Source organism: Salvelinus namaycush, chromosome 27, assembly GCF_016432855.1.
Source record: "Salvelinus namaycush isolate Seneca chromosome 27, SaNama_1.0, whole genome shotgun sequence".
Classification (NCBI taxonomy): Eukaryota; Metazoa; Chordata; class Actinopteri; order Salmoniformes; family Salmonidae; genus Salvelinus; species Salvelinus namaycush.
Genome location: NC_052333.1, coordinates 7,105,179 through 7,126,646, shown reverse-complemented (window position 1 = coordinate 7,126,646; position 21,468 = coordinate 7,105,179). Strand labels below are relative to the sequence as shown.

Below are 21,468 nucleotides of genomic sequence, written 5' to 3'. Positions count from 1 at the left end.
CAAACAAAACACACACATGCGCAAGCATGCAGGCACGCACTCGCGCACACATACGCAAACGAATGAACGCAGGCACACACGCACACCTTGACATGTGGGAGGAGGACCATCCATCTGAAGTCTCTCCCCCAGTCTGCATGTCAGGATCTCACTCCCCACCAGGGTGAAGCCAGGATGACAGCGGTACCAGATGATGTCCCCTGTCAGGAGAGAAGGTATAGAGGAAGAGGAGGGAGAGAGAGAGCGAGAGAGAGAGAGAGAGTCAGTGTGAGGGAGGGAGGGAGGGAGGGAGGGAGGGAGGGAGGGAGGGAGGGAGGGAGGGAGGGAGGGAGGGAGGGAGGGAGGGGGGAGAGAGTGTAAGAGAGAGAGAGAGACAGAGTCATAGTAGTGAGACAGAAAGAGAGACAGACAAACACAGAGAGAGAGAGAGACAGACAGACTTTGATGAAGCTGTTGTCTAATTAAGAAGGACAGCAAACCTGTGCTGCATTAATAGAGACAGATGCCTGAGACGGATGGGGTGACATTCTTTGACATCCAAGGTTGAACACTGTTAATGAGTGAGTTCTAGCCTGGGTAGGAAACTTTGAGACTTTCATAACAGTTACTGGGCAAAACAATCCATGGTCCCTGAAGTTTGAGTATTGCAGTAGTACTAGTGCAATATAACACAGATAACCAAGAATAACGGTGTTTAATATTTATTTTTTTAAGTATGTTCTTTGTCATTGCCATCATCACCATCACCATAATCACCATCACCATCATCATCATCTACTGTAACATTCTGGTCCTTTTAGAAGCCATCTGATGTCTTCAACCAGCAGCAGTGGTCAATGTTACAGGTGATGTCTTCAACCAGCAGTAATGGGCCATGTTACAGATGATGTCTTCAACCAGCAGCAATGGGCCATGTTACAGATGATGTCTTCAACCAGCAGCAATGGGCCATGTTACAGGTGATGTCTTCAACCAGCAGCAATGGGCCATGTTACAGATGATGTCTTCAACCAGCAGCAATGGGCCATGTTACAGGTGATGTCTTCAACCAGCAGCAATGGGCCATGTTACAGATGATGGATGGATGATTGTGGTCCAAGAAATCTATACAGGGCTGTTATAGACACAGCAGAGCCTTTGGGCCTTGTTACCGGACAAGCTGAATCCAACTCAGCCACTGTCTGTAATGGCCCACTTTCACACCCAACAATCACAGATCTAGTTGCTAACTCACTCATTGATACACACCAATCACAGAGTTAGTGGCTAACTGACCATTAATCAGGCAGGTCACACGGGATACAAGTCATTATTCGACGTATATCCATGTCTGAGGACGTCAGGAGATGATGTGGAAACTGGCCACTAGGGACAACAGTGAACGCTGTTACCTTCAAGTAGGTTTTGATTTGGATGGTGGATGGTTGCATGTTTGAATCCAGCGATAAAACATTTGTTGTTGTTGTTGTTTTAAGCCTATCCCAAACTTTAAGCCTTACCATAACCATTCAGAGTTAATGCATAAACTTCATCTTAACCAAACACTTGGAAATTTGACATTTCGAAACAAGGTTGGATTTGGCCTCAAAAGTTCTACAGCTGCACCATCGAGAGCATCTTGACTGGCTGCATCACCACTCGGTATGGCAACTGCTTGGTATCCGACCACAAGGCGATACAGAGGGTAATGCATACGGCCCAGGACATCACTGGGGCCGAACTCCCTGCCATCCAGAACCTCTATACCAGGTGGGGTCAGAGGAGGGCCACCAAAAATTGTCAAAGATTAAAGCCACCCAAGTCAATGACTGTTCTCTCTGCTACCGCGTGGCAAGCGGTACCAATGCACCAAGTCTGGAACCAACAGGACCCTGAACAGCTTCTACCCCCAAGCCATAAGACTTTTAAACAAGACTGTTAAATAGCACTGATTCTATGCACACACTGGACTCTACCCCCCCCACACACACACACACACACACACACACACACACACACACACACACACACACACACACACACACACACACACACACACACACACACACACACACACACACACACACACACACACACACACAACCTGCGCTGTTGCTTTACCTATACGTGACTCATTTCAGGAAACTAGGCGTATGTCGCATGTCACTATTTCACAGGAGAGGCATTTCATTTAGAAAAAATATATATATAATCTGATCAAAATGCCTTCTAGAACATGTGAATTTTAACGTGCCTTAATAACAAACTTGTACGCCATCTGTAAATATTAATACAATTGTTAAATTACGAACATAGTTGGTTTAGCCATGGAAAAAGATAGGAACTTTACCACTAGCCATGATTGGCTGAGATAACGGGTGGGCTGGACATGCCGAGAGATGAGTTCGGATTGGTCTGACATGAAACACGTTTCTGTCTATAACATGAGCTGCTCAGTATGTGTAGATAATCCTTGCTACCAAGACTTTTTTTAAAAGATGTTGTAACGTTAACCATGGAGATCTGCAAAAGTGTTGCTACTGTTCTCAACAGCATTGCTGCCCAGAATTTAGCAGGCACTATTGACAAAGATCAGTGGGAAAAAGTGATGGACTACTTTCTGTACAAGGTCATTGACTTAACACAACAACCAGCCAAGCAAGCTGAAGCTAGCTACAAACCAAATTGTAACGACACGCTCCCGTGAAGCGTTCATCCATGTATACTGGTAAGAGACTAGCTACATTTTCAGATATTATACGTGTCTAATTTTGACAGAAAGTTGTTTTCATTGCAAGTTAAACTGTATTGTTTGCTAGTTAGCGAAAGTTAATTTGCTGGCTCACTAGCTAAGGTTGTGTGTATGATCTATGTAGTAATATTACTCGTATCTCAGAAAGCTATTTGCATTGCTAGTTATAGCTAGCAAAAATGTTACCTAGTTGCTTAGTTGTAGCTACCTGCAGATTCATACTCCAGCATTTCTTGCATAGTGGCTAGCTATGACAATCCGTTTGTACTGTAGCTGTTGGTTGAGATTATGGTTCATTGTTTAGCTAGCTAGCTAGCTACATGTCTAAACAAAAGACTCCACTTCGCAAGACAATGATTATATGACCATCAAGTTGTGTCTGGGGGGTGATTACGGCCATCTATTATATTTCATGAACCCACGTACATGTCTAGACAATAGTGACTCATCCACTTAGCTAGATGTGGCTGGGGGGTGGTTATAGCATTTCTTTCACATGACCCATCATTGTAGACAAGTGTCTGGGTAAGCATCATCTAATAATTATGGTATTTATGGTATTAAGTATTTACTTCATATTTTTTATCTGGACACTTTCAAAGTCAGATTAGGATACAGACCAAGGACTAGATTAAGTGTATTTTTACCTGGAGTTTTTCCATATTGTAGGCTACTACTTTCACCACTTTTAGTCTTGAAATCTTCGATTGTTTACTACACTACCTTACTTACTCTGTTTAGCACATGGCCTCACATGTGAATCCTAAAGAGATGAGTGGAGCTAAGGCTCAAGAGGGTGTGAACGATGCTGAATAGGTGTAGACAGGGAAAAGCTCTCCAGTAGGTGTACCAAAACATTCAAGGGCCATTTTCTCAAAAGTGGGGCTACAAGTTTATCAACTTTCAAAGCAGAATTACTTTACAATTGTTCCTCAACTGCAGTGTGTGATATACCATTTTGTAGCTCTGAGTCTCCACTTTTATCCAATGTATGAAAAACACAATTTCAAATGTTGCTACATAAGACTGAGTCGAGGCGGTGGGTATGTACAGTATGTATAGTACAGTACATAACCTCAAATGTATCTTCATCTTTCATTTTATTTGACTTTTGTTTAACTAGGCAAGTCAGTTAAAGAACAAAACAAATACAATGACGGCCTACCAGAAGGCAAAAGGCCTCCTGCGGGGTTCGGGGGCCGAGATTAAATATAAAAATAAAATATCGGACAAAACACACATCACGACAAGAGAGACACCACAACACCACATAAAGAGAGACATAAGACAACAACATAGCATGGCAGCAACACATGAAAACACAGCATGCACATTTTTATTTTATTTATTTATTTCACCTTTATTTAACCAGGTAGGCAAGTTGAGAACAAGTTCTCATTTACAATTGCGACCTGGCAAAGATAAAGCAAAGCAGTTCGACACATACAACAACACAGAGTTACACATGGAATAAACAAACATACAATCAATAATACAGTAGAAAAATAAGTCTATATACAATGTGAGCAAATGAGCTGAGATAAGGGAGGTAAAGGCAAAAAAAGGCCATGGTGGCGAAGTAAATACAATATAGCAAGTAAAACACTGGGATGGTAGATTTGCAGTGGAAGAATGTGCAAAGTAGAAATAAAAATAATGGGGTGCAAAGGAGCAAAATAAATAAATAAATACAGTAGGGGAAGAGGTAGTTGTTTGTGCTAAATTATAGATGGGCTATGTACAGGTGCAGTAATCTGTGAGCTGCTCTGGCAGCTGGTGCTTAAAGCTAGTGAGGGAGATAAGTGTTTTCAGTTACAGAGATTTTTGTAGTTCGTTACAGTCATTGGCAGCAGAGAACTGGAAGGAGAAGCGGCCAAAGGAGGAATTGGTTTTGAGGGTGACCAGAGAGATACCCGCTGGAGTGCGTGCTACAGGTGGGTGCTGCTATGGTGACCAGCGAGCTGAGATAAGGGGGGACTTTACCTAGCAGGGTCTTGTAGATGACCTGGAGCCAGTGGGTTTGGCGACGAGTATGAAGCGAGGGCCAGCCAACGAGAGTGTACAGGTCGCAGTGGTGGGTAGTATATGGGGCTTTGGTGACAAAACGGATGGCACTGTGATAGACTGCATCCAATTTATTGAGTAGGGTATTGGAGGCTATTTTGTAAATGACATCACCGAAGTCGAGGATTGGTAGGATGGTCAGTTTTACAAGGGTATGTTTGGCAGCATGAGTGAAGGATGCTTTGTTGCGGAATAGGAAGCCAATTCTAGATTTAACTTTGGATTGGAGATGTTTGATGTGAGTCTGGAAGGAGAGTTTACAGTCTAACCAGACACCTAGGTATTTGTAGTTGTCCACATATTCTAAGTCAGAGCAGTCCAGAGTAGTGATGTTGGACAGGCGGGCAGGTGCAGGCAGCGATCGGTTGAAGAGCATGCATTTAGTTTTACTTGTATTTAAGAGCAATTGGAGGCCACGGAAGGAGAGTTGTATGGCATTGAAGCTCGCCTGGAGGGTTGTTAACACAGTGTCCAAAGAAGGGCCAGAAGTATACAGAATGGTGTCGTCTGCGTAGAGGTGGATCAGAGACTCACCAGCAGCAAGAGTGACATCATTGATGTATACAGAGAAGAGAGTCGGCCCAAGAATTGAACCCTGTGGCACCCCCATAGAGACTGCCAGAGGCCCGGACAACAGGCCCTCCGATTTGACACACTGAACTCTATCAGAGAAGTAGTTGGTGAACCAGGCGAGGCAATCATTTGAGAAACCAAGGCTATCGAGTCTGCCGATGAGGATGTGAGTCGAAAGCCTTGGCCAGGTCAATGAATACTGCACAGTATTGTTTCTTATCGATGGCGGTTAAGATATCATTTAGGACCTTGAGCGTGGCTGAGGTGCACCCATGACCAGCTCTGAAACCAGATTGCATAGCGGAGAAGGTGCGGTGGGATTCGAAATGGTCGGTAATCTGTTTGTTGTCTTGGCTTTCGAAGACCTTAGAAAGGCAGGGTAGGATAGATATAGGTCTGTAGCAGTTTGGGTCAAGAGTGTCCCCCCCTTTGAAGAGGGGGATGACCGCAGCTGCTTTCCAATCTTTGGGAATCTCAGACGACACGAAAGAGAGGTTGAACAGGCTAGTAATAGGGGTTGCAAGAATTTCAGAGGATAATTTTAGAAAGAAAGGGTCCAGATTGTCTAGCCTGGCTGATTTGTAGGGGTCCTGATTTTACAGCTCTTTCAGAACATCAGCTGACTGGATTTGGGAGAAGGAGAAATGGGGAAGGCTTGGGCGAGTTGCTGTGGGGGGTGCAGTGCTGTTGACCGGGGTAGGGGTAGCCAGGTGGAAAGCATGGCCAGCCGTAGAAAAATGCTTATTGAAATTCTCAATTATAGTGGATCAATTATAGTTTCCTGTCCTCAGTGCAGTGGGCAGCTGGGAGGAGGTGTTCTTATTCTCCATGGACTTTACAGTGTCCCAGAACTTTTTTGAGTTTGTGTTGCAGGAAGCAGATTTCTGATTGAAAAAGCTAGCCTTGGCTTTTCTAACTGCCTGTGTATATTGGTTTCTAGCTTCCCTGAAAAGTTGCATATCACGGGGGCTGTTCGATGCTAATGCAGAACGCCATATGATGTTTTTGTGTTGGATAAGGGCAGTCAGGTCTGGAGAGAACCAAGGGCTATATCTGTTCCTGGTTCTACATTTCTTGAATGGGCATGCTTATTTAAGATGGTGAGGAAGGCATTTAAAAAAAAAAAACAGGCATCCTCTACTGACGGGATGAGGTCAATATCCTTCCAGGATACCCGGGCCAGGTCGATTAGAAAGGCCTGCTCGCTGAAGTGTTTCAGGGAGCGTTTGACAGTGATGAGTGGAGGTCGTTTGCAGGCAATGATCACTGCAGGCAATGAGGCAGTGATCGCTGAGATCTTGGTTGAAAACAGCAGAGGTGTATTTGAGGGCAAGTTGGTTAGGATGTTATCTATGAGGGTGCCCGTGTTTACGGCTTTGGGGTGGTACCTGGTAGGTTCATTGATAATTTGTGTGAGATTGAGGGCATCAAGCTTAGATTGTAGGATGGCTGGGGTGTTAAGCATGTCCCAGTTTAGGTCACCTAGCAGCACGAGCTCTGAAGATAGATGGGGTGCAATCAGTTCACATATGGTGTCCAGAGCACAGCTGGGGGCAGAGGGTGGTCTATAGCAGATATAGAATGAAGAGATGGAGATAAAATGGTTCAGTTTGAGTGGTTTTTGCAGCCCGTTCCAGTCACTAGCTGCAGCGAACTGAAAAGAGCAGCAACCCAGGGATGTGTGTGATTTGGGGAACTTTAACAGAATGTGACTGGCAGAATGGTGTTGTATGTGGAGGATGAGGGCAGCAGTAGGTATCTTAGATAGGGGGGAGTGAGGCCTAAGAGGTTTTTATTTTTTTTAAACAGATGAGTTTACAGAGTAATATAGAGTGCAGTGATGTGTCCTATAAGGAGCATTGGTGGCATATCTGATGGCCGAAGGGTAAAGAACATCTAGCCGCTTCAAACCACCCTTACCTGCCGATCTATAAATTACGTCTCTGTAATCTAGCCTGAGTAGGATGATCATCTGAATCAGGGTTATTTTGTTAGCTGTGGTGAAAAAGGAACGATTACGATAGAGGAAACAAGTCTAGATTTAACCTTAGCCTGCAGCTTTGATATGTTCTGAGAGAAGGACAGTGTACCGTCTAGCCATACTCAGAAGTACTTGTATGAGGTGACTACCTTAGTAATAATCACACCGGTGGGGAGAGGGGAATTCTTCTTACAAAACCACTTGACCTTTGTTTTGTAGGTGTTCAGAACTTTATACACTGCACTCTGAGAGACTTTTGATAAACAGGGCAAAATAGAAATTGGCCTATAACAGTTAGGATCAGCTTGATCTCCCCCTTTAAATAAAGGATGCACCGTGGCTGCCTTCCAAGCAAAGGGAACTTCCCCAGAGAGGAAAGACAGGTTAAAAAGGTTGGAGATAGGCTTGGTGATGATAGGGGCAGCAACCTTAAAGAAGAAAGGGTCTAAACCATCTAAACCAGATTTTTTTTTGGGGGGGGGGGGGGTCAAGTTTAAGCAGCTCCTTTAGCACCTCGGACTCAGTGACCGCTTGCAGGGAGAAACTTTGTAGCAGGGCAGGGAAAAAAGAGGGAGGAGCATCGGGGATAGTCGCATTAAAAGGGGTGGGAGATGAGGAAATGTTGGAAGGGCAAGGAGGCATGGCAGAGTAAAATAGGAATTCTGATTTAATGAAGTGGTGATTAAAGAGCTCAGCCACGCACTCCTTGTCAGTAACAACCACATCATCAACATTAAGGGACATGGGCAGCTGTGAGGAGGAGGGTTTATTCTCCAGGTCTTTAACTGTTTTCCAGGAATTCTTGGGGTTAGACTCACAGAGAGAGAACTGCTCCTTAAAGTAACTAACTTTGGCCTTCCGGATAGCCTGAGTTCAATTATTTCTAATTTGCCTGAATGAGAGCCAGTTAGCCTGAGTAGGCGTGTGCCGAGTGATTTGCCAAATTGTATTTTTAAGGTGGAGTAACTCTGCCAGATCACGGTCGAACCAGGGGCTGAACCTGTTTTGAATTCTCATTTTCTTTATCGGTGCGTATTTGTTAACGATACTACTGAAAATATAAAAAAAGAAGGTCCAAGCGTCTTCGACAGAGGGGATCAAGCTGATTCTATACCAATTTACAGAGGTCATGAAGGAAGGCTTGCTCATTAAAGTTTTTTTAGCAAGCGTCTATGACAAGTCAGGACAGGTCGTTTCACTGAGCAGCCATTACGAACACAGGCTGTAAAACAGTGATCACTAAGGTCATTACAGAAAACACCAGACTGACCTATCAGGGTTATTTGTAAGGATAACATCAAAGAGAGTAGCCTTTTCTGGGTGTTTGGAGTCATACCTTGTGGGATTGGTAATAATCTGAGAAAGATTTAGGGAGTCCCATTGCTTTAGGACTTGGTCAGGTGGTTTAAGCATGTCCCAGTTTAGGTTACCTAGCAGGACAAATTCAGACTTAGTGTAAGGGGCCAGGAGAGAGTTCAGGGCATTTAGGGTACAGGCCGGTGCTGATGGTGGCCGATAACACCCAGCAACAGTCAACAAAGAGTTATTTGAAAGTTTAATGTGTAAAACCAGCAAATCAAATTGTTTGGGGAAAGACTTGGTGGAGACAACCGAGCACTGAATGTGATCCTTGGTAAAGATTGCCACTCCACCACCTTTGGAAGATCTGTCTTGCCGAAAAAGATTATAACCAGAAAGGTTAACATCAGTGTTCAAAACACTCTTTCTTAACCACGTCTCAGTAATGACCAACACATCTGGTTTGGAGCTGTGAAGCCACACGTTGAATTGATCCATTTTAGGTAATAAGCTTCTAGTTTTAACGTGCAGAAAACCCAGGCTTTTACGAGAGCAGAAATCAGTGAAGCAGATATCAGAGCACAAATCAGAATTGGGGCTAACAACAGTAGATGGGCCAGGGTGTACATGCACCCTGTACATGTACATGCACATTTCCAGATATAATCAGCAGTAATACAATCAAGGCACGGCAGAGGACAGGGAGAGCTCTGCAGTGTTGATTTATAACATTTGAATGTGCATTAGATGACAACAAGATCATACTGTACAGCAAGTTCATCAGATAACATGAATACAAAGCCAGCAAGAGGTGGTTAGAATAGGATGGGAGGCCAAGAGTCTGTGTAACCAATAGAGAGTCTGAGTCCCGAGTGTGGGATCAAACATAGACTGTTCCACGGTTGGGTAAACAAGCAAGTTCATAAACAAAAAAGCACGCAGGAGTCATGAAGCAAATATCATAAAGTACAAGAGAAAAATATAACAACTTGGCTAACCTGTCAGGATTTGGCCAGGATTGTTCCGGTTTTGGCCACTAGATGCCCCCATTGTGCTTTTTTGACCCTTTTGTTTTCCCTTGTTTCCAGTTATTATTTGCACCTGTGCCTCGTTTCCCTTGAATGTATTTAAACCCTTAGTTTTCCTCAGTTCTTTGCTCTGTGTTTGTATGTTAGCACCCAGCCCCAGCGATGCTGTGAACATTTGTTACTCCTGTTGGATTCTCTTGAGGTACTCTGTTTTTGTTCCTGTTTATTTATTTTTGATTATTCTTTTGAGGTTTTTTCCCTGCGGTATCTACCACCTTGTGGATTTACCTTTTGTCTTGGAGGATTACCTTTTTTCTCTTGGAATTACTTTTGACATTGTGGATTTATATTTTTGCCTGAAGTACTTTCCTTTTAACTTTATTAAAACACCGTCTCAAGTACTGCTGTGTCTGCCTCATATTCTGGGTTCTGCCGACTATTAGTGGCTCAGTTTGCAAAGTGACTGTTTCTCACACCGGAGACCCGAGTTCGTAACCGGGTCCTGACATAACCATTGTAAGTTCAGAGTCACTCGCCCCAACAGCGAATGTTTGCTGGAGGTGAGTGAAAGCTCGGGGGAGTGTGGCGGGGGTACCTATACCAGACAGGGGGAGACAGGCCAGGGCAGACGGTGAACAGATCGCCAGGTGGGAATCCAAGCAGCAGAGCAGCAGGCAACGTGAGTAGATGTCACACCCACTTGGGAGAAGCTTTTTTCTGGAGGCAGATTCCTTGTAGAAAATCCCAGTTAGCTAGCTAACAAGTCTCTTTCCATCATTTCCACGTGGAAAAGGAGGTCGTTAGCTAGCTATATCTTTTCAGTGTCGGTGAATGGTCCTTTACGACGTCCAAACAAAGTTGTCCTGTGGTTGTTGTATTCTGAGGAGGATATCTTCTCTGCACAGATTGAGGGAGCTTCAAAGGCCTCTGCATTTGGGTGCGAGGTAGGGGCTGTGAAACTCCCCTTCCATTGTTATGCTCAAGTGTTTTCACACCTCTCACTTCACACTTCAGTGCTAATTTCAGACTGATTCTTTCCAAGCAGCTTGGTTGCTTAGTAGCCTTATTTACTAAACTTTATATAACACAATTACCTAGAGATTATTTTTATTTACTTTTTAGCTTCAGAAAGTAGGTTCAGACTGAACATTAGTCACTCAGTTTGGTGTTGTATGGTATTTCCAGGTTCCGCTCTGTTTCTTCTGCAGGTTTTGGCTTGTTAGAAGTTTTTTTCATGATAATCCTTGGTAGTAATAGCCCATTCAGATATTTTTGGTCCAAAATCAAGGTTTTGGAAGTATGGAATTGTGAATTGGAATGAAGGTTTTGATGTTGAGGTTAGTATCCTGTAAAAGTCTTTGGAATGCTTACAGTTTTTAATGTCCCGTTGGTAGTTTAATCTTCCGTGTAACTTGTCGATTTTATTCTCCAAGGATTGCACGTTTGCTAGCAGAATGAAGGGAAGTGGGGGTTTATTCGATCGCCTACGAATTCTCAGAAGGCAGCCCGCCCTTTGGCCCCTCTTTCTCCGCCTCTTCATGCAGATCACGGGGATCAGGGCCTGTTCCCGAGGAAGCAGTATATCCTTCGTGTCGGGCTCGTCAGAGTCATGAAAGGAAAAAAAGGATTCTACTAGTCCGTGATGAGTAATCGCAGCCCTGATGTCAAGAAGTTATTTTCGGTCATAAGAGAGAGTAGCGTCAACATTATGTACAAAATAAGTAATTTACAAACAACGCAAATAAAGGACGAAAATACACAATCGGCGGGGGGCACGTAAAACGTATGCCTTCTTCTTTGGCACCAGGACGCGCAAGTAAACATTTCACTGTTGTCTACAAAGCATGTGACAAATATAACTTGATTTGATTCATGTGTGTGTGTGTGTGTCCACCCATAGTATTAGTCAGGGTCACACACACACAGGAGGATGCCTATCCTCTCTCTAAGCCATGATCAATACTCAGTGAGGACATTCTACATGTATCAGCACATTTACCTGAGCAGAGGAGAGACGTACATGGAGGATGTTGTGAAATACAGGGGCATGGAACTGGTGAGAGGGTTTCAGTTTCATAACCTCAGTGGATGAAGCATCAGTAAGGCCAGGACCTATACTCACAAAACTTATCAGATCTGATCTAGGATCAGGTCCACCGCAGTCTATATACTCTTTATTCATTGTGAGCTAAAAAGCATAACTAATCCTCGATCAGCACTCTGAGACACTTTATGAATACAGGCACAGGAAAACTCCTAGTCCTACAATATGTAAGTATACAGAGTGGTGAGGAGGTCCTATCTCTCCCAAAACAATTCATTAGAAAATTGATAATATTTGGATTGAACTACACGTGGAGGCGTTACCTATTTCAAACTCCCTGTCCTCCATGAGGATATCAGCGTTGGCCACATCCGGGGGCGCTTGGCAGATCCTCAGCTGGTATACTAGAAGAGGATGGAGGAGGAAGAGGAAAAAGAAGAAGGTGTTAGGAACATTTCAACAGAGTAGTAATCCTATTTTTGGTTAATCACTTATTGCATTGGGACTTTCTGTATTCTTTTGAACATGGAATTATATATATATATATATAAACAGTACCAGTCAAAAGTTTGGACACACCTACTCATTCAAGGGTTTTTCTTTATTTTGACTATGAAATAGCACATTTGGAATCATGTAGTAACCAAAAAAGTGTTAAACAAATCAAAATATATTTTAGATTTGAGATTCTTCAAAGAAGCCACCCTTTGCCTTGTTGACAGCTTTGCACACTCTTGGCATTCTATCAACCAGCTTCATGAGGTAGTCACCTGGAATGCATTTAAATTAACAGGTGTGCCTTGTTAAAAGTTAATTTGTGGAATTTATTTATTTCTTAATGCATTTGAGCCAATCGGTTGTGACAAGGTATGGTTGGTATACAGAAGATAGCCCTATTTGGTAAAAGACCAAGTTCATATTATGGCAAGAACAGCCCAAATAAGCAAAGAGAAATGACAGTCCATCATTACTTTAAGACATGAAGGTCAGCCAATCCGGAAAATGTAAAGGACTTTGAAAGTTTGTTCAACTGCAGTCGCAAAAACCATCAAGCGCTATGATGAAACTGCCTCTCATGAGGACCACCACAGGAAAGGAAGACCCAGAGTTACCTCTGCTGCAGAGGATAAGTTCATTACAGTTACCAGCCTCAGAAGTCTGCAATTAACTGCACCTCAGATTGCAGCCCAAGTAAATGCTTCACAGAGATCAAGTAACACCTATCAACATCAACTGTTCAGAGTAGACTGTGTGAATCAGGCTTTCATTTATGTATTTATTATTTATTTTATATTTATCTAACTTGGCAAGTCAGTTAAGAACAAATTCTTATTTACAATGATGGCCTATCCCGGCCAAAAATGGATGATGCTGGGCCAATTGTGTGCCGCCATATTGGACTCCCAATCACAGCCATTTGTGATACAGCCTGGATTTGAACCAGGGTGTCTGTAATGACGCTTCTAGCACTGAGATGCAGTGCCTTAGACCGCTGCGCCACTCGGGAGCCCACATGGTCGAATTGCTGCAAAGAAACCACTACTAAAGGACACCAATAATAAGAAGAGACTTGCTTGGGCCAAGAAACTCAAGCAATGGACATTAGACCGGTGGAAATCTGTCCTTTGGTCCAAATTTGAGATTTGTCTTTGTGAGACGCAGAGTAGGTGAACGGATGATCTTCGCATGTGTGGTTCCCACCGTGAAGCATGGAGGAGGTGGTTTGATGGTGTGGGGGTGCTTTGCTGGTGACACTGTCATGATTTATTTAGAATTCAAGGCACACTTAACAAGCATGGCTACCACAGCGTTCTGCAGCGATACGCCATCCCATCTGGTTTGCTCTTAGTGGGACTATCATTTGTTTTTCAACAGTACAATGACCCAAAACACACCTCAAGGCTATGTAAGGGCTATTTGACCAAGAAGGAGAGTGATGGAGTGCTGCATTAGATGACCTGGCCTCCACAATCACCCGACCTCAACCCAATTGAGATGGTTTGGGATGAGTTGGACCGCAGAGTGAAGTAAAAGCAGCCAACAAGGGCTCAGCATATGTGGGAACTCCTTCAAGACTGTTGGAAAAGCATTCCTCATGAAGCTGGTTGAGAGCATGCCAAGAGTGCGCAAAGCTGTCATCAAGGCAAATGGTGGCTACTCTGTAGAATCAAAAATATAAAATATATGTTGATTTGTGTTAACACTTTTTTTGGTTACCACATGATTCCATATGTGTTATTTCATAGTGTTGATGTCTTCACTATTATTCTATAATGTAGAAAATAGTAAAAATAAAGAAAAAGCCTTGAATTTGTGAGTGGGTGTTCTAAAACTTTTGATTGGTACTGTATATATACGTGTATATATATATTATCTCTGTCTAAGTCCCAAATGGCCACAGCAGACCCACTTGCAAAATCACAGACCACAGACTAGGGTTGCAAAGGGTCGGAAACTTTCCAGTAAATTTCCAGCATTTTCCCGGAAATTTTCAATGGGAAGTTAAGTCCTGGAATTTGGGGAATTTTGCTTAAATTCATCAAAAAAGTTAGCTTATAACAGTGAGCTAGACATGCTTTATCTACTCCTTTGCTGGATGCAGAGTTCAACAAAGTTGAAGTGAAGGTCAAGCAAATCATAGAGAAAGCAGACTGTATTGCAATCATCTCTGAAGTGTGGTCGAATGTTCGTGGGCAAGGAATAATTAACTACATTATTTCCACCCCTCAACCAGTATTCTACAAGAGCACAGACACAAGGGACAACAGACACACCGGTCTCTACATTGCAGATGAGCTGAAGGCAAACATCAATGACCTTGGACCACAGAAGGTATTTGCACTGGTGACAGACAATGCTGCGAACATGAAGGCTGCTTGGTCTAAAGTGGAGGAGTCCTACCCTCACAGCACACCCATTGGCTGTGCTGCTCATGCATTGAATCTGCTCCTCAAGGACATCATGACACTGAAAACAATGGATGCACTCTACAAGAGAGCCAAGGAAATGATTAGGTATGTGAAGGGTCATAGGTATGTGAAGGGTCATAGCAGCTATAAAGCAGCTATCTACCTTACCAAGCAAAGTGAGAAGAATAAGAGCACCACATTGAAGCTGCCCAGCAACACACATTGGGGTCATCTTGTTCCTGGAGGGGAAGGAGTCTCTCCAAGAAATGGCCATATCACAGTCTGCCGATATGGACAGCGCCATCAAGAAGATCCTGTTAGGATGATGTATTTTCTGAGAGAGTGGTAAGCAGCCTGAAACTCTTGATACCTATAGCAGTAGCCATTGCACAGATTGAGGGAGACAATGCCATCCTGTCTGAAGTTCAGACTCTGCTTGCAAATGTAAGAGAAGAAATCCATACTGCCCTGCCCACTTCACTGTTGCTCCATGCAGAGGAAACTGCAATTCTGAAATACATCAAAAAGACGGAAGACTTTTGTCTGAAGACATACACGCTGCAGCGTACATGTTGGACACCAACTATCCTGGCAAGAGCATCCTGTTTGGTGCAGAGATCAACAAGGCCTATGGTGACATCACTACCGTGTCTCGCCACCTTGGCCTGGATGACGGCAAGGTTCTTGGCAGTCTGGCGAAGTACACTTCCAAGCAAGGGCTTTGGGACGGAGATGCAAAATGGCAGTCGTGCCAACATATCTCATCATCCACCTGGTGGAAGGGACTTTGAGGATCTGAGGATCTCTTTCCCCTGTTGCCTCCATCATATTCCAAATCCCACCAACATCAGCCGCCTCAGAGCGCAACTGGTCCTTGTTTGGGAACACATACACCAAAGCACGCAACAGGCTGACCAATACAAGGGTTGAAAACATTTTGGCATCCGGGCAAATTTGATGCTTTTTGAGCCTGACAACGAGCCATCCTCAGCAAGGTTGGAAAGTGACTGAAGATGAGGCCACAGATTCTGATGTTCAAGAGGTGGACATTGAGGAGGTCCAGGGAGAAGACGTTGAAGCCTGAGAGGAAGACAACCAAAGCTTTAGTTTCTAGACTATCATTTTACAGATGTATGTTGAAAACATTTTTGGGAGATGCGATGGATCATTGAGGATCATTCAATATTCCCTTTCTTTTGTTGTTCAGTGAAATCATCCCATGTGAAGAGTCAACTCATTTAATTAAAGTTCAATTTGTAACTAAAATGTTTTAATTTACTTATTTCTATTGGAAGGATTTAATCATTTGCAATTATGAAAACTTATGATAAGGTAAAAGGTTTATGTTTCTGTCTCCATATGATATGGTAAATATATCCAAAAAACATCTACATTTAAATGGTATTAATATTAATTTGTATATATTTCCATTAATTCCCATATATTCCCATTAATTCCCACGGAAAGTTTCCACCTCTGAATATTCCCCAAAATAAGCAACCCTACCACAGACCATTGATTTCCCATGTTTGGACAAAAGAGCATCAGAATTGTGGAGGAGGAGAAACTACTGACATTTGAAAGGTTAGGCAGAAATGAAAAAAATCATAATATTCAGATTCCACACCACCTGGACCTGGCTGCATACCAATTTTTTCAGCAGCGATGTGATCTCGGCGGTGTGTTTAAGGGCATCAGATAAGCCTGGTATACCTTCTGGGAATCAACAGAGCGGCCAAGCTGTGCTGTGCTGGCACGGAGGCACTGCTAACGATATGAGGGAACGAACGCTGCTTGCTGGCGCTAATGACAGGATTAAATAAGGTGACAACGGTCGGAGCTGGGCCCAGGGAGAGATATTACACTGCACACACACACACACACACACACACACACACACACACACACACACACACACACACACACACACACACACACACACACACACACACACACACACACACACACACACACACACACACACACACACACACACACACACACACACACACTGTGTGCTGCTGCTGCTAATGACAGGATTAAATAAGGTAGCACTTTGAAGTAGGCAAGGAGAAATATTACACCATTGAATCTTACAGCCAACATCTTTCAGGACTGCAGATCCAAACTACACCCCCTACCAAGCTACCTGGCGGGGTCTTGCCAACACAAACTAGGGTTCATTTACTAGTATTCAATATAATAGATGTGCTTGCCTGAGCTTGCCTGGTGCAACGGGAACCAATAGAAAAGTCTCTGAAATGCCAACCCCGCCCACCTGGCTCTCCAGCCAGGCTAAAGCAGACAGTCAGGTATATAGATATATCTACTTTTGCTTCCCCATGAACAGGGGTTTATTTACTAGGAAACAAACAGAAGCAAACAGGGAGGGGCAACTTCCTCTATTTGTCCAAAAAAGAAACTCACATTTTCTTAGCAAAATGTTTTCCTTTGCAAAACATTTTGCTACAGTTTGCTTCTGTGTGCACTAATGAATACACCCCCAGTTTACAGAGTAGACAGAGGAGGAAGGAGGCTGTCTAATAGACAAGTGGGAGCTTTGGCTCCAGACAACCACGCTACAATCACACAAATGAAGTAGCGAGAACCACTTAGCATGTGGCTTCTGTTAAATGTGCTAGCTGATTAATATGATTCTCTTAGAGGCTCCTTGGGGGAGGGGGTGGGGGGTGGGTGTGTGTGTGTGTGGGGGGGGGGGGGTGTGTGTGACTGAGAATTTGGTGAATAAGTGTCTGTGTTTGTGTCTGTATTGCCAATTGAAGCAAAAGCAATGAACAGAGTCAATGACTTTCTGTGTCCCCATGAGAGACTCCACATTTCACTCTGTGATAGGCTTTAATTAACAAAAGAGCTACATTAAAGAGGAAACGTTTCTTTGCTTCCTCTATGTATTGCCTTCATGTGGGATGTACGTCTAGACTGACCGGTTGATGTGCTGTGAACGATGAAGATAATCACCAGTCAAAACAAGTGGGCTCTGGGAATTGAGTCATCAGATATGCCCACAAATGGTATCTATAATATTATGATGCTTGCATAATGTCCTGAATAACTATGCAACTTATCAACTTAAATCCTTTCATAACTAGATTGGAAAAAGTGACAGTTTTGAATGTTTCTTATTTGGAGTGATAATCACATTCTATAGATTTAGTTCCCCCAGCCACTCTTTGATGTGACCTACATGAAAACACTTATTTTGTCATTCTGGACAGCAAACTGCATGAATAAACCGGCTATAATTTGATTACTTGACAGTTGAAGACAATCTAATAAACTAAATTCATATCTTTAATAAGTGTTGTATAAATCCTGGCTAATTCACAGCAAAGCAGAGTGTTCACTAAGGGGAAATAAAGTTGTCTCTCTAACTCGGTGGCCCATTTCAAATGAATCAAAGCTAAACTCATTACAGAGTAATTCCCATGTCAAACCCAAGTAAAATATAGAGGAACATTGCTGTGTATTATCTCTAGTCTAGTACATTCATATTACTAAGCAGAAGCAGCTACAGTGGCTTGCGAAAGTATTCACCCCCTTGGCATTTTTCTTATTTTGTTGCCTTACAACCTGGAATTAAAATAGATTTTTGGGAGGTTTGTATTATTTGATTTACACAACATGCCTACCACTTTGAAGATGCAAAATATTTTTGGGGGTGAAACAAACAAGAAATAAGACAAAAAAACGGAAAACTTGAGGATGCATAACTATTCACCCCCCAAAGTCAATACTTCGTAGAGCCACTTTTTGCAGCAATTACAGCTGCAAGTCCCTTTGGGTATGTCTCTATAATCTTGGCACATATAGCCACTGGGATTTTTGCCCATTCTTCAAGGCAAAACTGCTCCAGCTCCTTCAAGTTGGATGGGTTCCGCTGGTGTACAGCAATCTTTAAGTCATACCACAGATCCTCAATTGGATTGAGGTCTGGGCTTTGACTAGGCCATTCCAAGACATTTAAATGTTTCCACCTTAAACCACCCGAGTGTTGCTTTAGCAGTATGCTTAGGGTCATTGTCCTGCTGGAAGGTGAACCTCCGTCCCAGTCTCAAATCTCTTGAAGAACGAAACAGGTTTCCCTCAAGAATTTCCCTGTATTTAGCGCCATCCATCATTCCTTCAGTTCTGACCAGTTTCCCAGTCCCTGCCAATGAAAAACATCCCCACAGCATGATGCTGGCATCACCATGCTTCACTGTGGTGTGGTGTTCTCGGGGTGATGAGAGGTGTTGGGATTGCGCCAGACATAGTGTTTTCCTTGATGGACAAAAAGCTACAATTTTAGTCTCATCTAACCAGAGTACCTTTCCTCCAACATGCCTTTTGGTGAACACCAACTCTGTGGAGTGTACGGCTTAAAGTGGTCCTATGGACAGATACTCCAATATCCGCTGTGGAGCTTTTCAGCTCTTTGTTGCCTCTCTGATTAATGCCCTCCTTGCCTGGTCCGTGAGTTTTGTTGGGCGGCCCTCTCTTGGCAGGTGTGTTGGGGTGCCATTTTCTTTCCATTTTTCAATAATGGATTTAATGGTGCTCTGTGGGAAGTTCAAAGTTTCTGATATATTTTTATAACCCAACCCTGATCTGTACTTCTCCACAACTGTGCCCCTGACCTGTTTGGAGAGCTCCTTGGTCTTCATGGTGCCGCTTGCTTGGTGGTGCCCCTAGCTTAGTGGTGTTGCAGACTCTGGGGCCTTTCAGAACAGGTGTGTATATCTACTGAGATCATGTGACAGATCATGTGACAATCATGTGACAGATTGCACACAGGTGGACTAATTATGTGACTTCTGAAGGTAATTGGTTGCACCAGATCTTATTTAGGGGGTTCATAGCAAAGGGGGTGAATACATATGCACCCACCCCTTTTCAGTTTTATCATTTTTTTCATTTCACTTCACCAATTTGGACTATTTTGCGTATGTCCATTACATGAAATCCAAAATAAAAATCCATTTAAATTAGAGGTTGTAACGCAACAAAATCGGAAAAATGCCAAGGGGGTGAATACTTTTGCAAAGCACTGTAGGAGCAGCTAGCTTCAACAGACAGACCAGCTCTCCTTATTTGACTGCAGGGATGGATGTACAGATTATTAATAATGATTGATCAAATAGTTATGTGGTACCTTTTGAACATCTGACAGACAAATTAAAAACCTTTTAATAACTGTAATCAACCAACCGTGACTGTGGCTTGTCAATCCATACTATATCAAAGTTCAAGCCTGTAGTTTACCCATAATCCATTTGGGCGGAGCTGAAACTAAAGTGACGGTTTAGCAGTTAAGACTGTTAGGGTAAAGTGATTGGAGTACCACGTAAGCCCCCCCACCGGCCACAATCGAGACAGACTGGTTAACTGTGAGAGACGTTTGATACAGGCCAGGATCAATAAGCACTTGTAGTAAAATCATAAGTGCTGGCTGTAGCAGAATGACATGGGCCTTACTATTCGGATACTTAATCTGTTTTTGCCAGTAGCACCGTGTCAACAATCAGTGTAAGAGCAGCCTTGTGTGTCATTAGCAGTGTGAAGAGGTTGTATGTGTCTGGATGTCAGTATAGAAAAAGTATATCTGGGCAAGTGCTCATTTCTCAGAGCGCACCCTGTAGCCAATAAGCAATGTGACACAGGTGTATAGAGCCATGTCCCTTCACTGATTCAATACAAAGACAGTCAGATGGGAGAGAGGCATCGAAGCGCAATAAGTCAAGATTAAATTGACTATGAAAATGAGCTGAGCCAATAATGAATGCTAGCTGCCATGTGTGTCAGAGGCAAGAGGGAAGTGGAGGAAGAAGTGGAGGAAGAGTAGAGGGAGGAAGAGGAGGAGAGGGAGGAGGAGGAAGAGTAGAGGGAGGAAGAGGAGGAGAGGGAGGAGGAGGAGAAAGAGGAGGACGAGAAAGAGGAATAGGAGGAGGAAGAGGAGGAGCGGGAGGAGAAGAGGAGGAGGATGAGAGGGAGGAGGAAGAGAGGGAAGATGAGGTGGAGGAGGAGAAGGAGGAGGAAGAGTAGTAGGAGAGGGAGGAGGAAGAGTAGGAGGAGAGGAGGAAGGGTCGGAGGAGAGGGGGGAGGAAGAGTAGTAGGAGAGGATGAGGAAGAGTAGTAGGAGAGGAGGAGGAAGAGTAGTAGGAGAGGAAGAAGGGTCGGAGGAGAAGGAGGGGGAAGAGTAGGAGGAGAGGAGGAAGAAGAGTAGTAGGGGAGGAGGAAGAGTAGTAGGAGAGGGAGGAGGAAGAGAAGTAGGAGAGGAGGAGGAAGAGTAGTAGGAGAGGAGGAAGGGTCGGAGGAGAAGGAGGGGGAAGAGTAGTAGGAGAGAGAGGAGGAAGAGAAGTAGGAGAGGAGGAAGGGTCGGAGGAGAGGAGGAGGAAGAGAAGTAGGAGAGGAGGAGGAAGAGAAGTAGGAGAGGAGGAAGGGTTGGAGGATAGGGAGGAGGAAGATAAGTAGGAGAGGAGGAGGAAGAGAAGTAGGAGAGGAGGAAGGGTTGGAGGAGAGGGAGGAGGAAGAGTAGTAGGAGAGGGAGGAGGAAAGGTAGTACTCACTCACTATCTCTACCTCTCACTCTCTATCTCTACCTCTCACTCACTATCTCTACCTCTCACTCACTATCTCTACCTCTCACAAACTCTCTACCTCTCTAGCTCTACCTCTCACTCACTATCTCTACCTCTCACTCATGTTCTCTACATCTCACTCACTATCTCTACCTCTCACTCACTATCTGTACCTCTCACTCACTAGCTCTACCTCTCACTCAATATCTCTACCTCTCACTCATTATTTCTACCTCTCTACCTCTCACTCTCTATCTCTAC

At 43.7% G+C, this 21,468-nt stretch overlaps 1 protein-coding gene across 1 annotated transcript in view; it reads right to left on the bottom strand.

Moving 5' to 3' along the window:
- LOC120022010 (CUB and sushi domain-containing protein 3-like) overlaps positions 1-21,468 on the bottom strand; it is an 803,421-nt gene that overhangs the window by 148,505 nt on the left and 633,448 nt on the right. The window contains exons 45-46 of the mRNA XM_038965812.1: positions 12,044-12,124; positions 87-200 (exon numbers count right to left, since the gene is read on the bottom strand). Coding sequence (XP_038821740.1) covers positions 87-200; positions 12,044-12,124 — 195 coding nt within the window. The remainder of the gene's footprint in view (positions 1-86; positions 201-12,043; positions 12,125-21,468) is intronic.